The sequence below is a fragment of the Bos indicus x Bos taurus genome, chromosome 2 (genome assembly GCF_003369695.1).
Source record: "Bos indicus x Bos taurus breed Angus x Brahman F1 hybrid chromosome 2, Bos_hybrid_MaternalHap_v2.0, whole genome shotgun sequence".
NCBI lineage: Eukaryota > Metazoa > Chordata > Mammalia > Artiodactyla > Bovidae > Bos > Bos indicus x Bos taurus.
In genome coordinates this window covers 102,934,421-102,952,916 of record NC_040077.1, presented here as the reverse complement: position 1 = coordinate 102,952,916, position 18,496 = coordinate 102,934,421, and the positions used below count along the sequence as shown (strand labels likewise).

Here is an 18,496-nt window from a genome sequence, read left to right as displayed (position 1 = left end):
ATAACCGAACGTTTGTTGTTTCTGGGGTGAGAGAGAGAGAGGAGGTGAGCAAGGAGGCTGGAGAAGGGACAGGGTGAGGTGGGAGACAAGCCCTAGAATAGTGACTGACAGACAACCATAGGGACCCCCAGTGGGACAGGGAGCAAGAGAGGAGTGATATACTCCCTGGCACAGGTGTGTACTGGCCTAAAAGAACTCGCCACCCTCTGACTGGGGCCCTTGGGCCCTACAATGTGAAGACAAGGGAGTGTTTAACTTCTCTTCTCGTCTCTAGAGTCCAAATCTAAATGCAAGTACAGTGTGTGACACCACAGCTGTGACGGCAATGATCCAGTCACATCTCCCTGACGCCTACCTCAAGGAGGACATCGGGGGAGAACTTGTCTACGTGCTTCCTCCATTTAGCACCAAAGTTTCAGGGGCCTATCTTTCACTCCTGAGAGCCCTGGACAGTGGCCTGGGTGACCTCAACATTGGGTGCTATGGCATTTCAGATACCACCGTGGAAGAGGTACACCTGGACATTTCCTTTTTGCTTGAGGCTGATTAACTTGCTGTTCCCCTAGAATAAATATAAACAGTTCTTTTTAAAAAGAAAAAAAAATTTGTAATGAATGTTTTAAGAAGTAAAGGGAAACAAAAATAAAGATAGTTTTGATTATATAAAAATTATAAACAAACATTTTATCAAATCAGAACATCTTAAAATTATCTCAGTACCATTCTTATGTAAGACTGACTTCTGAGAACAAGCATGTTGCTTCACTTAGAGAAAACATATCTTTTACTATGAATATGTTCCTTTAAAGTCTCAATAAATGTGACAAAAATTTTAAATAAAAATTGAGCTTAAAAGCTAGAAAACACATACATGTTTTATGCTAATGAAGTGTTCCTGCTTCTCTTTCTAGGTCTTTCTGAACTTGACTAAAGAGTCACAAAAAAATAATAGGAGTCTTGAGCACTTAACAACAAAGAAAATCGGAAGTTCCAGTACCAATGGCATCTCAACCCCTGATGATTTATCTGTGAGCAGCAGCAATTTCACAGACAGAGATGGTAAAATAAATCTAATATACACATTTTGCTTAATTCCAATGAACAGCATAAATGAGAAAATCACAGGACAGATTTTTTAATTCAACTTTATACTTTCTAAATTTAAAAAGACTAAAGAAATATAACCTTTATTTTTATATACAAAATATTTATCAAACCAAATTGAATTCCCTATTGCAAAAATATTTTGAAGAACATGAACTTCCTTGTTAGGGTAGTGATGTGTATCCTGTCTAGCTATGAGGAATCATTTTCAGGATATGACTTATTCCAACTAGTTGTGTCCAATAAGTTCAATACTTCATATAATTGATGGTGTCCAACAGGGCTTCCCAGGTGGCAATAGTGGTAAAGAACCCACCCGCCAACGCAGGAGACATATGAGATGGAGTTTCAATCCCTGTGTCAGGAAGATCTCCTGGAAGAGGGCATGGCAACCCACTCCAGTATTCTTGCCTGGAGAATCCCATGGACAGAGGAGCCTGGCAAGCTACAGTCCATGGGTCGCAAAGAGTCTAAATGACTGAAGCATCTGAGCATGCACTGAATTCATGAAGTCGGACTTAACAGTGAAGAATCTATAATAATAGGTTCCCCCCCACCTCCAAGTCTTCACACAAGATATGTTTGGGAAATGCTGTTACTTGTCACAGCTTTGAGGAATTGGGCTCTTTTGAAAATAGCTTTTATCCTGTCTTATACTCTGACAGTTAGTTTATGCCTTTGGAAATACTATTTACTTAAGGAAGCATATAGTAAAACCATGTATAAATTATGGAGTAGTCATTTCAAGAGTTTGCTTAAATTGGGAAAAATCTCTAGGAATAGAACTTATGATTAAACATTTGCTTGACTCTAAAATTCAGAAAATATAATCTCTGGTGTTTGTATAACTCTGGAACTTGGGAGTTTCATTTGTCCTCTGCTAGATTCCTCAGATGTCACCTTTTGGAAATATCATTGCTGAGACTATGGAATTGAGGACTTAGAGCGGGGTCAGTTGCTTCAGGAAGCAAATGTTATGCATTTGCCTCTGCATTTGTCTCATAATTTGAAACTATTCTTCAGTCAGAATGTTCCCCTCCTTGACATTATCATTTAGAAAGCACATATTTGCTCCATTTGATACACCTGTAAGTCATCGACATGTAATTTCTCAAGAAACAGAAAAGCATACTAATTAACTTACAATATTTAGCTCCTTCTGCAATTCCCCTTTGCAGAGATATGAGTTCTCATTTAAACTTGTTCACTCGATTTAATTGGAATTCATTTTAAATCAAGCAGCGTTGTATTTTTTCTTATCAGCTAAATGAAGATCATGATTTTTGTGCCGCATAATTTGTGATGGAGGATTAAAAATATCCACAGAGTTGACAAATACTGTCATTTTATCACATGTAAAGGAATGCTTGGTGGCAGACCTTCAGAAGAAATGTCATATTTGAAACTATTTTTAGAGGGGCTGCTGAAATTACTTGTTGTATGAGCACTACTGAGACATGCATTCTCAGTCACTAAGTTGTGTCCTGACTCTTGCAACCCCATGGACTTTAGCCTGCCAGACTCCTCTATCCGTGGGATTCTCTAGTCAAGAATACTGGAGTAGATTGCCATTTCATTCTCCAGGGCATATTCCCAACCCAGGGACTGAACCTGTGTCTCTCCCAACTCCTGCATTGGCAGGTATATTGTTTACCCCTGAGCCACCTGAAAAACCCAAGTCACCGTTTATGACCTCCACTGCTGTGCGGCTCTCACTCTCAGAAGACATGGGAGTGGGGTAGGCTTGTTGGAGAGGAGGGAGGATCTCATTTTTTCCAATGAGATCTTTTCTATGACTAAAGTGGTAAAAATGGAGTTTTAAAACGCCATATTGTCAGTCCAGATTTCTAAAAAGAATGCAACAAATAAGTACTTGAACTAGAATTGTACTTTGGAGGAGAGCATTTTCCTTTTCCTACGTTTAAGGTGACTTCATTGGGCCCCATGCTGCTGCTGCTGCTGCTAAGTTGCTTCAGTCATGTCCGACTCTGTGTGACCCCATAGACGGCAGCCCACCAGGCTCCCCCATCCCTGGGATTCTCCAGGCAAGAACACCAGAGTGGGTTGCCATTTCCTTCTCCAATGCATGAAAGTGAAAAGTGAAAAGTGAAAATGAAGTCGCTCAGTCATGTTCAACTCTTAGCGACCCCATGGATTGCAGCCCACCCAGCTCCTCTGTCCATGGGATTTTCCAGGCAGGAGTACTGGAGTGGGGTGCCATCCCCTTCTCTGATTGGGCCCCATAATGAGAGCCAATTAGACTTACCGTCACCAAGTTACCGACAACAGGGATGAGTTATACTAGACTGATGTTTTGCTCTCTTGTTCATTTTATTTGAGTCCAATCTCCTGATAGAAGCTACCTCTTGAATATTAGTAGTCAGTAATACATGTTGATTCTGCACTGAGACTTTAGGAGATTGGGGACAATATTCACTTATAAAATTCTAGATGTCTCACTTTGACATTAAAATTACTATGTATATGACAAAGAATATTTTGTGTATAGTAATTTATAATTTTCAAAGAACTTTTACATATGCTTCTTAAGATGGAGAGACTCAGGCCCATAGCTGATCAATGAAGAAAGTGAAAGTGTTAGTTACTCAGTCATGTCCAACTCTTTGTGACCCCATGGACTGTAGCCCACCAGGCTTATCTATTCATGGAATTCTCCAGGCAAGAATACTGGGGTGAATTGCCATTCCCTTCTCCAGGGAATCTTCCTGACCCAGGGATTGAACCCAGGTCTTCTGCATTGCAAGCAGATTCTTTGCTGTCTGAGCCACCAGGGAAGCCCAATCAGTGAAGAGCTGAACCTCAAATCCAAATCTTTAAGATATCAGCTTTTCCTACTGTGTCACATTACACCATTCATCCATAGTCTTTAGTTCAGTGCATCAGTTCAGTCGCTCAGTCGTGTCCAACTCTGTGTGACCCCATGAATCGCAGCACACCAGGCCTCCCTGTCCATCACCAACTCCCAGAGTTCACCCAAACTCATGTGCATCGAGTTGGTGATGCCATCCAGCCATCTCATCCTCTGTTGTCCCCTTCTTCTCCTGCCCCCAATCCCTCCCAGCATCAGAGTCTTTTCCAATGAGTCAAGTCTTCACATGAGGTGGCCAAAGTATTGGAGTTTCAGCTTCAGCATCAGTCCTTCTAATGAACACTCAGGACTGGTCTCCTTTAGGATGGACTGGTTGGATCTTCTTGCAGTCCAAGGGACTCTCAAGAGTCTTCTCCAACACCACAGTTCAAAAGCATCAATTCTTTGGCACTCAGCTTTCTTCACAGTCCAACTCTCACATCCATACAAGACCACCGGAAAAACCATAGCCTTGAATAGACAGACCTTTGTTGGCAAAGTAATGTCTCTGCTTTTGAATATACTATCTAGGTTGGTCATAACTTTCCTTCCAAGGAGTAAGAGTCTTTTAATTTCATGGCTGCAATCACCATCTGCAGTGATTTCAGAGCCCCACAAAATAAAATGACACTGTTTCCACTGTTTCCCCATCTATTTCCCATGAAGTGATGGGACCAGATGCCATGATCTTTCGTTTTCTGAATGTTGAGCTTTAAGCCAACTTTTTCACTCTCCACTTTCACTTTCATCAAGATGCTTTTTAGCTCCTCTTCACTTTCTGCCATAAGGGTGGTATCATCTGCATATCTGAGGTTATTGATATTTCTCCCGGCAATCTTGATTCCAGCTTGTGCTTCTTCTAGCCCAGTGTTTCTCATGATGTACTCTGCATATAAGTTAAATAAGCAGGATCCATGGTCTTTGAAGTTACTTTATTTCTTGATTTATCAAGATTTCCCATAACCAGGTTAAATCTCTCTCTCTTTTTTAAAATCAGACAAAATCCTGACCAGAGGAGAGAGATCGGTTGGTTTTGAACTGTTATTGAAGAAGATTATGGCTATTCTCATTAAGAGGTTCCATCACACCCGCCGGAACTGGAAGGGCTTCATAGCACAGGTTATTCTCCCCATTGTCTTTGTAACAACTGCCATGGGCCTCGGCACGCTGAGAAGTTCCAGCAGCAGTTATCCAGAGCTCGAAATCACCCCATCTCTTTATGGTACCTCGGAACAGACAACATTCTATGCGTAAGTGTCTTCCCTTTAACTGAAACAACATTTTCCCAATGCCTCCAGAGGTGCATTGTGGCTGAATGAATGTCATAAAATGCTGAAGAATAAAGAACTCAGGAGCCACAATTCCTGATCCTGCCAAAGGAATATACAGTTTGATTTATCACATGACACTTCCCTCACCAGCAAACAACTGTAAGAGTTTTTGTATTTGTCTAAAAATAAAGTTAAGGTAGATTTTTATTTTTAATGAATATTTAATCAGGAAAACCAGATTAGGTATGGCTTCTCAATCTGCTGTAATACCTGGCAAATAACTTTTTATTAAATACAGAATAACAGTATCAGAATTGTGTATAATATAATGTTATATATGCAATAGGTGATCACTAAATGCATGTGACAGGAAAATAATAAGACAGCCAAATAGAGACATGTGCTTATTTTTTGTGTGACCTTCTTTCTGAGTCTACATCTCTCTTAGATATTTAAGAAAATAGTCCTGTACGCAGCATATGTCATTTCTTCGAATTATTCATGAGCATGAGTTTAATATGGAACTCTAGTGAAGGAAACATGAATTTGTTTCTGTCCTTTAATATTATAGAAATTATCACCCAAGCACAAAAGACCTGGTCTCAGCAATGTGGAGCTTCCCTGGCATTGACAACATGTGTTTGAATATCAGTGATCCGTAAGTAGTTCTTTTTTTTTTGCCCCAGCATTCCAGTGTGTGTGCACATGCATGCATGTGTGTTCATGTATGTGGAAGAGTGTGGATGGGTCAATGTGCGTTGTTTGAGTGAGGAGGTCAGCCCTCTGATTGAAGTCTATCTTTTAAGACTTTATCTATCGCCTTTAGTTCATTCCGTGGTGATGCTATACTGAAATAGTAAGAGGTGCTTTCTAACTTGTAAAGTTTGTTTGTATAACTATTTTCATTAAACAATCACAACCACCCTGTGAATTGTTAATCTCATTTTTAAGATGAAGAAACTGAGGCTCGTGTGAACTAGGATACTTGTCAAAAGAAATCTAGAGAGTAGGTTGTGTAGCTAAAGCCAAGACCCATGTCTTCTGACTCCAGTCCCCAGACTTCTGCACTATATAGTGTTGCAATGGCACCCCACTCCAGTACTCTTGCCTGGAAAATCCCATGGATGGGGGAGCCCGGTGGGCTGCAGTCCATGGGGTCGCTAAGAGTCAGACACAACTGAGCGACTTCACTTTCACTTTTCACTGGCATGCATTGGAGAAGGAAATGGCAACCCACTCCAGTGTTATTGCCTGGAGAGTCCCAGGGATGGGGAGCCTGGTGGGCTGCCGTCTATGGGGTCGCGCAGAGTCAGACACGACTGAAGCGACTTAGCAGCAGCAGCAGTGTTGCTTATTCAAAATGATGTAGTAACTGAACAGTAACAAAAATTCAAACTTCCAAGATAGTACATGACACGTGCAAACTTGACATTAGTGCATTATTTTTCTAAAAATCCCTTTCTCTTCAGAGGAGAGGATGAAAAGAGCAAAGAAAATAAAGGGATCAAGAAGTTCCATCCTGCCACATTGAGGCAATGAGCTTTGGTTTCAGCACTGCTTAATCGTTAAGTGCTGTCCCTCATTCCCCCATCAGATGTCAGATCACTTGGAAATGGTAGTGCAATGTATTTTCAAGTTGTGAAAAATCGGTAAATTGAACTGAGAACTATACCTGAATTCAATATCAAATACCCGCTTATACATAAACACGAGAATATACACACACCTCACTTTAAAATTATTCTTACTTGCAGGAGGTGTTTAAACAAAAACAGTCTGGGAAAATGGGACAGCAGTGGAGAAGAACCTATCACTAATTTTGGCGTTTGCTCCTGCTCAGAAAACACCCAGGTAAGATGGAATTCACTTTCAGTGAAGTAAAAAAAAAAAAAAGGAATAAATGTCAAAGCTTGAAAGATCTTTCTAGGTTACCAAAGAGTGGATATAGTTTCATTTCATAGAAGCTAGTAGCTCAGTGGTGTGGATCCGGACAGCTCAGAAACACTGAACTTCAGGTCACTGTTTTAAATCCATCTTAGGACAAACTTCCTGGGGTAGGTAATTCTATGACAGTCTTTGTGGAAACTGACTAAAAGTGAGTTTGGGGGCTCAGTTCAGTTGTACCCAGCAAGCTCTGTGTTTCACACAACAAAATGCCTCCATAGCGTAATATTTGAAAGCACAGTGAGATTGCTATCATAGTGGTCAGCTGGGAAGTTAGTAGTGTTTAAGTCCAGAACAGAACTCAGTATGCCTCCAAGCAACACCTCCAGGATGCGAGAATAATTCATGTTCTGAAAGAAACATTAAAGATTTTCCAACCAACACCCTGTCTGTAACCTATAGAAACACACTTTTGTTTTCTGTGCTTAGTTGCTCAGTCATGTCCGACTCTTTGCAACCCCATCAACTGCAGCCTGCCAGCCTCCTCTGTCCATGGGCATTCTCCAGGCAGGAATACTGGAGTGGGCTGCCATCCCCTCTTCCAGGGCACCTTCCCAACCCAGGGATCGAACCCAGGTCTCCTGCATTACAGGCGGATTCTTTACTGACTGAGCCACCAGGGAAGCCCTAGGTCCATCAATTCAGTTAACTTTTAAGAAATTAAAGATTGCTGAAGAAAGGAGGTCACTGTTAGTTTCCGAGAGTCACCATGTTATCAACACTTCCCCATGGGGAGGAATCTAGCAATATTTTCTTCAAAGTGCCATATGATTACACCTTATACTGTCTTGGTACACTATTTTAGAATAAAGATGTTTTCAGTAAATGCAACCATTTTTTGTGGTCTCATGTAAGACAGTTACTAACAATAAAAACTAGAATCCAGCAAGCATTTTTTGAAATCCTTGCATTATAAGTATTATTCTTACCCAGCTCTCAAAGTGTTTTCTAATCTCTCATCTAACCTAACTAATTCTTTGTGTGTTTTCTTTAGTTCATAGTAAAAGTCTACTAACTTAGTATTTAAAAATAGAATCTGGATAGATTTTAATTTTTTAAAAAAGTAGATTAAAATTTTTTCAACTTAATAGTCTGCTGATGGGAATCCAAATTTATGTAAACAACTTCTAAAAGCATTGATAGTATCTACTAATGCTGATGATATACATACCCTATGGACTCACCAATTCCATTCCTATTATATACACATCAGAAGTGCTAGTTCACCGAGAGACATATACTGGGATACTTATAGTAATAATATTTGTAATAGCCTCCCAAATTCCCAGCAACAGTAGAATCACTTCAGTTCAGTTCAGTCGTTCAGTCGTGTCTGACTCTTTGCAACCCCATGGATGCCTCCCTGTCCATAACCAACTCCCGGAGTTTACCCAAACTCATGTCCATTGAGTCAGTGATGCCATCCAACCATCTCATCCTCTGTCATCCCCTTCTCCTTCTGCCCTCAATCTTTCCCAGCACCAGGGTCTTTTCCAGTGAGTCAGCTCTTCAGATCAGGTCACCAAAGTATTGGAGCTACAGCTTCAGCATCAGCCCTTCCAATGAATATTCAGGACTGATTTCTTTTAGGACTGACTGGTTTGATCTCCTTGCAGTCCAAGGGACTCTCAAGAGTTTTCTCCATCACCACAGTTTGAAAGCATCAGTTCTTCGGTGCTCAGTCTTCTTTATGGAAAAACCATAGCTTTTGACTATAAGGACCTTCATCAGCAAAGCGATATCTCTGCTTTCGAATATTCTGTCTATGTTTGTCATAGCTTTTCTTCCAAGGAGCAAGCATCTTTTAATTTCATGGCTGTAGTAGCCATCTGCAGTGATTTTGGAGCCCAAGAAAACAGTCTGCCACTGTTTCCAATTTTTCTGCATCTATTTGCCATGAAATGATGGTACTAAATGCCATGACCCTTTTTGTACAGTTCTTCTGTATGTTCTTGTCACCTCTTTTTAGTATCTTCTGCTTCTTTTAGGTCCATATCATTTCTGTCCTTTATTGTGCCCATCTTTGGATGAAACGTTCCCTTGGTTTCTCTGATTTTCTTGAAGAGGTCTCTAGTCTTTCCCATTCTATTGTTTTCCTCTATTTGATCTACAACTACACACATCATATTCTCACAAATAAATGATGACTGAAAAAAAGTCCAGACGTGAGAAAGTATATATGATACAATTACATTTGTATAAAATATAAAAACGGACAAAACTCTTCTGTGCTGGTTACTTGGGGAGTGCTAGGGTTGAAAGGAAACATGATGAGGGGGGCTCCTAGGGTCCTAGCATTGTTTTGTTTTCTGATCCAGTTGCTGGTTCAAGGGTGTTTTCAGTTTGTCAAAATTTATCATACAGTATCCATATATATATATATATATATATATATATATATATATATATGCTTTTCTGTATGTATAATTCAATAAAAAATTAAAGCTAAAAATTACATTCATACATATCTCTTTTTATGAAACCAGAGGCATTATAGAATGTGATCTTCACATTTTATAACTTGATGCAAGGTAAAATTCAGCGTTCATTTTTTAGAGCAAGCTCTTGATCCACACATGTGGTACTAGTCTCAGCTCTGAGACACTATGTGGAAGATGGAGGAAAAACTGGAAAAGTGCTAGGTTTTTCCCAAACTAAAGTTTAAGCAGCGAAGCATGATACACTCTAATAGAAAGTAAGAAGTCAGGAAGTGCAGAAAGCTAAAAACTTATAAATAAGGGGTTTAAACTAAGCTCTGAGGTTGGTTAATAGTAATGGACCCAGGCACTGAATTTTGATGGTAACATAAGATGCTAACAATGGGGAAAACTGGGTGACAGGCATACAGGAACTCTCTGTACTATGTCTGCAACTTATATATGAATAAGCAACATGTATATAAGACATATATATAAATTAGACTTAGATATGGGTAAAATTGAAATCTGAAACCTAGGTTTAGTCCCTTAAAACTAATATAATATATACTTGACTTCCCTGGTAGCTCAGGCAGTAAAGCATCTGCCTACAAAGCGGAAAACCCGGGTTCAATCCCTGGGTTGGGAAGATTCCCTGGAGAAGGAAATGGCAACCCACTCCAGTATTCTTGCCTGAAGAATCCCATGGAGGGAGGAGCCTGGTAGGCTACAGTCCATGGGGTCGCAAAGAGTCGGACATGACTGAGCGACTTTTCTTTCTTCTTCTTTCATCCACTGTTGTCCATCCCTGAGAACTTATCTTTGTTAATATTATCTTTTCAATTTGGGGCAGATACTTTTTTCTTCCCTGTGAATAACTGAGAGAATTTTGAGTCATCATAAATTTAATGTTCTCTAAACATATCAAGCTTGACATATCAAGCTTGTCAGTACAGTGAAAGAAATATCTAACATTGGTTAACTTGTGTTCTTTTTTGGCTTTAAGCAAGTCTTAAACAAAGTATGTGGTCTATATAAATAATAACTTTGTGTTATTTCTTGGCAAAGGCAAGATGACTTCATTTTCACAGATGTTTAGAGGCAGAAGACACCCTTATCACACTCTACCAGTTGCACATATAGACAAATCATGAGACTGAAGCTTCTTGACATTGTCTATTTAATTTGTACAGCATTGTCCCAAATGAACTTTTTTAACCTTATTTTTCAGGAATGTCCTAAATTTAACTATTCACCACCTCATAGAAGAACTTATTCTTCCCAAGTAATTTATAACCTCACTGGGCACCACTTGGAAAATTATCTTATATCAACTGCTAATGAGTTTACACAAAAAAGGTAAAAACAATAAAAACTTTATAAAAAATTTAAAATATCTTGTTTTCTAATTTTAAGTTAACTGTCTTGAATTTGTGACAATAAAATGCAAATTTCTATTGATTATTTATGTGGGTAAATTCTGTTTTATCTAAACATCCTTACATATTAAAATTTAAGTAAATTAATTTAATAACTAAGTTAAGATTTATTTGAGCACATTGTAAACATTGTTTTGGGATTCAAAAATGTATTGTTAACTTTGTACATATTTTTTTCTCAAAGCAAAAAACAAGTTGACTGGACTGTGCAAACTCAGAGAGTTCTAAGGCATGACTTTTGGTGACAGTTGTCCTTAGTTCCAACTTGAACATCTCAGACCTTGGAGTATGATATCTACATGTGAATGAAATGTGTTCTTGTAGAGCAAGTTCGCAGGCTCGTTCCTGAGCCACCTGAACATTTGCCGTAGATGCAAGTGTGGCAGGCTTACATTCGCAACAACGTGGATGGACTGGAAGACACTATACTGAGTGAAATAACAGAGACAAATACTGCATGATTTCACTTTTATAGGGAATCCAAAACAGTCAAATGCATAGAAACAGAAGAGTAGAACAGGGGTTATTAGGGTCTGGGGGAAGGGTGAGGTGGGAAAATTTTGGTCAAAGGGTACAAAGTTTCAGTAAAGCAAGGTGAATACATTCTGGATGTCTAAGTACAGCAATTCTAGTTAAGAAGACAGATGATTACATGAAGTTTGTTAAGTGGGTAGACCTTAAGAATTCTCAACATATACAAGAAAATGGTAACTATGTGAGATAATGGATATGTTAATTAGCTTGATTGTGGGGATAATTTCACAACATATACATATATTAAAACATTGTATGCCTTAAATATATACACTTTTAATCTGTCAATTATAGCTTAATAAAGCTAGGAGAGAAAGGTGGCAAGTACACTTGAATATACATTAAATATTTTCAACAAAATGAGGTTTATTATAAACAAACCATTCTAAAACCTACTTTTAAAAAAAAATGTGAAGAATATCCTGTAGTGTTCTTTGTACATCAAAAATATAGCTCTGCAGCATCACATTTACAGTAATAGTCACAAGAAAATTATTTTAGTATAACTACTAAAATATTATTTAGTATTTAGTATTTAATTCATTCTTATTTATTTATTTAACCCATTCTTAATTTGGTCAATATTTAAACTAACCTTTCCTTAAAATTTCTATTTGAATTTTTTAAATCCACTTTTTATTTTTAAGAGTCCATGAATTTCTAGTTATAATGTGCACTTTAGACAAAAATATGATAAAAGAAATCTATAAAGCTGTAAAATATTTGTCAGGTTGTATTTATTTCATACTATAATGTGTACTTAGTGGAAAGAAAAAAATGAGCTTTTAGTTAAACATTTTAGATTTATTTATGAATATTTTCTCATTAAAACAAATATCAATTTTTCCATGTAGATATGGAGGTTGGAGTTTGGGACTGCCTTTGACTAAAGACCTTCTTTTTGATGTAACGACTGTTCCAGCTAATAGAACGCTTGCCAAGGTAAATTGTGATCATTCTTTTGGGATATCATACAAATGAGAATATGAACTTTAAATGTCCAAGCATTTTCATGAGTTGAAAATAGAACATGAGTCAGTTGATTTGAAAATCATTTGGAATAATGTATACTCCATAATACAGTGGTTCCAATCTTAAGTATTTAACCTAAAGAAGCGTGTATACACAAGTACCTGGTTCAGTTCAGTTCAGTTGCTCAGTCGTGTCCGACTATTTGTGACCCCATGGATTGCAGCATGCCAGGACGCCCTGTCCATCACCAACTCCCAGAGTTTACTCAGACTTATGTCCATTGAGTCGGTAATGCCATCCAGTCATCTCATCCCCTGTTGTCCCTTTCGCCTTCTGCTATCCATCTTTCCCAGCATCAGGTCTTTTCAAAGTCTCTTCTCATCAGGTAGTCAAAGTATTGGAATTTCAGCTTCAGTATCAGTGCTTCCAATGAATATTCAGGACTGATTAACTTTAGGATGGACTGGTTGGATCTCCTTGCAGTCCAAGGGACTCTCAAGAGTCTTCTCCAACACCACAGTTCAAAAGCATCAATTCTTTGGCGCTCAGCTTTCTTCACAGTCCAACTCTCACATCCATACATGACCACTGGAAAAACCATAGCCTTGACTAGACGGACCTTTGTTGGCAAAGTAATGTCTCTGCTTTTCAATATGCTGTCTAAGTTGGTCATAACTTTCTTTCCAAGGAGTAAGCGTCTTTTAATTTCATGGCTGCAGTCACCACTGCAGTGATTTTGGAGCCCAAAAAATAAAGTCATGCCATGATCTTAGCACCAGGTTACATAACAAAAGTGCACATAGTAGGATATCTCATATTAGCTGAAAATGCAACCCCAAATGTCCATACACAGTAGAATAAATAAATAAATTGTTATATACTCATTCAATAGAACTCTCAGCCATGGAAATGAATGAACTCATTTCCATAGAATAGTTCAACTATGTAAGGAGCAATATTGAATAGGAACCCGGAATATTAGGTCCATGAATCAAGGCAAATTGGAAGTGGTCAAACAGGAGATGGCAAGAGTGAACATGGACATTCTAGGAATCAGCAAACTAAGATGGACGGGAATGGGTGAATCTAACTCAGAAGACCATTATATTTACTACTGTGGGCAGGAATCCCTTAGAAGAAATGGAGTAGCCATCATAGTCAACAAAAAAGTCCCAAATGCAGTACTTGGATGCAATCTCAAAAATGACAGAATGATCTCTGTTTGTTTCCAAGGCAAACCATTCAATATCACAGTAATCCAAGTCTATGCCCCAACCAGTAACACTGAAGATACTAAAGTTGAACTCTTCTATGAAGACCTATACAGTGGAAGTGAGAAATAGATTTAAGATCTGATAGACAGAATGCCTGATAAACTATGGACGGAGGTTCGTGACATTGTATAGGAGACAGGAAATAAGACCATCCCCAAGAAAAAGAAATGCAAAAAAGCAAAATGGCTATCTGGGGAGGCCTTACAAATAGCTGTGAAAAGAAGGGAAGTGAAAAGCAAAGGAGAATAGGAAAGATATACCCATTTGAATGCAGAGTTCCAAAGAATAGCAAGGAGAGATAAGAAAGCCTTCCTCAGCGATCAATGCAAAGAAATAGAGGAAAACAATAGAATGGGAAAGATTAGAGGTCTCTTCAAGAAAATTAGAGATACCAAGGGAACATTTCATGCAAATATGGGCACAATAAAGGACAGAAATGGTAGGGACCTACAAGAAGCAGAAGATACTAAGAAGAGGTGGCAAGAATACACAGAAGAACTGTACAAAAAAGATCTTCACGACCTGGATAATCACAAATGTGTGATCACTCACCTAAAGCCAGACACCCTGGAATGTGAAGTCAAATGGGCCTTAGGAAGTATCACTATGAACAAAGCTATTGGAGGTGGTAGAATTCCAGTTGAGCTATTTCAAATCCTGAAAGATGATGCTGTGAAAGTGCTGCGCTCAATATGCCAGAAAATTTGGAAAACGCAGCAGTGGCCACAGGACTGGAAAAGGTCAGTTTTCATTCCAATCCCAAAGAAAGGCAATGCCAAAGAATGCTCAAACTACCAGACAATTGCACTCATCTCACACGCTAGTAAACAAATGCTTAAAATTCTCCAAGCCAGGCTTCAGCAATACATGAACCGTGAACTTCAAGATGTTCAAGCTGGTTTTAGAAAAGGCAGAGGAATAAGAGATCAAATTGCCAACATCCGCTGGATCATCAAAAAAGCAAGAGAGTTCCAGAAAATCATCTATTTCTACTTTATTAACTACGCTAAAGCCTTTGACCGTGTGGATCACAATAAACTGTGGAAAATTCTGAAAGAGATGGGAATACCAGACCACCTGACCTGCCTCTTGAGAAATCTGTATGCAGGTCAGGAAGCAACAGTTAAAACTGGACATGGAACAACAGACTGGTTCTAAATAGGAAAAGGAGTACGTCAAGGCTGTATATTGTAACCCTGCTTATTTGACTTATATGCAGAGTACATCGTGAGAAACGCTGGGCTGGAGGAAGCATAGGCTGGAATAAAGATTACTGGGAGAAATATCAATAATCTCAGATATACAGATGACACCACCCTTATGGCAGAAAGTGAAGAAGAACTAAAGAGCCTCTTGATGAAGGTGAAAGAGAACAGGGAAAATGTTGGCTTAAAGCTCAACATCCAGAAAACTAAGATCATGGCACCCAGTCCCATCACTTCATGGAAAATAGATGGGGAAACAGTGGAAACAGTGTCTGACTTTATTTTGGGGGGCTCCAAAATCACTGTAGTGGTGACTGTAGCCATGAAATTAAAGACGCTTACTCCTTTGAAGGAAAGTTATGACCAACCTAGATAGCATATTCAAAAGCAGAGACATTACTTTGTCAACAAAGATCTGTCTAGTCAAGGCTGTGGTTTTTCTAGTGGTCATATATGGATGTGAGTTTTGGACTATAAAGAAAGCTGAGTGCCAAAGAATTGATGCTTCTGAACTGTAGTGTTGGAGAAGACTCTTGAGAGTCCCTTGGACTGCAAGGAGATCCAACCAGTCCATCCTAAAGGAAATCAGTCCTGAATATTCATTGGAAGGACTGATGCTGAGCTGAAACTCCTATACTTTGGCCACCTGATGCGAAGAGCTGACTCATTTGAAAAGACCCTGATGCTGGGAAAGTTTGAAGGCAGGAGGAGAAGGGGACGACAGAGGATGAGATGGTTGGATGGCATCACTGACTCAATGGACCTGGGTTTGGGTTAACTCTGGGAGTTGGTGATGGACAGGGAGGCCTGGCATGCTGCATTTCATGGGGTCGCAAAGAGTCAGACACGACTGAGTGACTGAACTGAACTGAACTTGTGTGTTAATCGCTCAGTCATGTCCAACTCTTTCTGACCCCATGGACTGTAGCCCACCAGGCATCTCTGTCCATGGAATTCTCTAGCCAAGTGGGTAGCCATTCCCTTCTCCAGGGAATCTTCTTTATCCAGAGGTTGAACCCAGGTCTCTTACATTGCAGGCAGATTCTTTGCTGTCTGGGCCACCAGGCAATGCTTTTAAAAAACATGGAAACTTTACAGAATTTGATGATATATACAATTCTGTTGATGTTTTGCTTCTAGACTCTATCTATGCTTTGTATTTGAAACAAGCTAGAGTCACAGAATCAGACATGTATGATTACCCATATGATCACAAGTAGTCTTTAAATCTTAAATCAGTCGTAACATATTTCTCATTTGTTAGTATGAGATATGTAAAAACTTGTGGGAAGTGAAGAAACAAATGCTCATTTAGTGGCTTATAAATGAAGCACTAGTGTCACATTTTATACCAACTACCTTTACATCCTCACAACATCCCTAAGAGATAGATACTACTGAGTATATTTTAGCTGGCTTTTATAAGGTCATGTAGAATGTGAATAGTAGTGCCAGGGACTTGAATGCTCCCCCTTGTTTCTTTTCTTCCTCTCTCCACACATAGAGTAAATATTCTTACATAAGGGAGTTTGAACATTAAATAATTTCTCTCTAAATCAGATTTGTAATTTTGAATTACTAATTGCCTTTCTTGATTTGAGGTATACCAATATTTTAACCTCAGATATGCAGATGACACCACCCTTATGGCAGAAAGTGAAGAGGAACTAAAAAGTCTCTTGATGAAAGTGAAAGAGGAGAGTGAAAAAGTTGGCTTAAAGCTCAACATTCAGAAAACGAAGATCATGGCATCTGGTCCCATCACTTCATGGGAAATTGGGGGGCTCCAAAATCACTGCAGATGGTGATTGCAGCCATGAAATTAAAAGACGCTTACTCCTTGGAAGGAAAGTTATGACCAACCTAGATAGCATATTCAAAAGCAGAGACATTACCTTGCCAACAAAGGTCCATCTAGTCAAGGCCATGGTTTTTCCAGTGGTCATGTATGGATGTGGTGAGAGTTGGACTGTGAAGAAAGCTGAGCGCTGAAGAATAGATGCTTTTGAACTGTGGTGTTGGAAAAGACTCCTGAGAGTCCATTGGACTGCAAGGAGATCCAACCAGTCCATTCTGAAGGAGATCAGTCCTGGGTATTCTTTGGAAGGAATGATGCTGAAGCTGAAACTCCAGTACTTTGGCCACCTCATGCGAAGAGCTGACTCATTGGAAAAGACTCTAATGCTGGGAGGGATTGGGGGCAGGAGGAAAAAGGGACAACAGAGGATGAGATGGCTGGATGGCATCACCGACTCAATGGACGTGAGTTTGAGTGAACTCCGGGAGTTGGTGATGGACAGGGAGGCCTGGCGTGCTGCAATTCATGGGGTCGCAAGGAGTCAGACATGACTGAGCGACTGACCTGAACTGGACTGAATATTTTAAGTATGGGCTTCCCTGGTGGCTCAGTGATAAAGAATCTGCCTGCCAGTGTCTGCCAGTGCAGGAGATGTGGGTTTGATCCCTGGTTCAATAAGATCCCCTGGAGAAGGAAAGGCAACCCACTTCAGTATTCTTGCCTGGAAAATTCAATGGACGGAGGAGCCTGGTGAGCTACAGTCCATGGGGTCAGAGAGAGTTGGACATAACTGAGCGACTGAGCAACAACATTTTAAATCCCTTTCCTTTTGACATAGAAGATAAAGTAACTCGCTTTCTTTTGAGTTGTAACTAGGAATAAAGAGTTAGTGGGGGTATTTCAAGATTATCAATCTTGTTGCTAAGGACACAGTGCTTGTATATGTATTAATATTTTATTTCTTTCTACAGCCTTGCCTGTATGCCATTTGTTTTTATTATTATTATTATTATTAAGAGACAGATTGCCTTACTTCTAGTTCCAGAATCACCATAGACCAATCACAGAGATGAAGATAATAATGACTTCTGTTTATTTCAAGCTTTACCTGTAGAGAAAGTCTAGGATAACTACTAACTTGGTGCTATCAAGCAGGAAAAAGTTGTTTTCATGATCTCCACCCATCTCTAGGTTGGAAACTTAGAGTTTTGTGGTCACCACTCTGGTGGATGGTTCATAATCTGCTAAGATGAATAAGTTACTGGGGAAACTGGTGCATTTATTTTAAATATAAATTATATAGTCTGTAAGATATAAAGACTGCCTAATTTATTTGAACACCATACTGATCTTGTCTTCTTTTGGAATGTTACAGGTATGGTATGATCCAGAAGGCTATCACTCCCTTCCAGCTTACCTCAACAGCCTGAATAATTTCCTCCTGCGAGTTAACATGTCAAAATATGATGCTGCCCGACATGGTAAAGTTATTTACATAGAAGCTCCTTGTATTGAAACTCTTGCTACTCTCCATGTGAAAATATACATTAGACCCCATTTCCTCCCTGTGGCAGCTATTTTATAGTATTTAAACCACAGATCTTTAAAAGGAGTTTGGAAGTAGTAACTACCACCAGATGGAACATTCTGGATAATCCCCTCAATTTCA

The 18,496-nt window shown here is 39.2% G+C and overlaps 1 protein-coding gene across 1 annotated transcript in view; it reads left to right on the top strand.

The window, feature by feature from the left end:
- Positions 1–18,496, top strand: part of ABCA12 (ATP binding cassette subfamily A member 12) — a 167,208-nt gene that overhangs the window by 120,177 nt on the left and 28,535 nt on the right. The window contains 8 exon segments of the mRNA XM_027554070.1: positions 275–511; positions 912–1,059; positions 4,971–5,223; positions 5,816–5,902; positions 6,999–7,095; positions 10,837–10,964; positions 12,433–12,520; positions 18,203–18,308. Of these exon segments, the coding sequence (XP_027409871.1) occupies positions 275–511; positions 912–1,059; positions 4,971–5,223; positions 5,816–5,902; positions 6,999–7,095; positions 10,837–10,964; positions 12,433–12,520; positions 18,203–18,308 (1,144 nt within the window).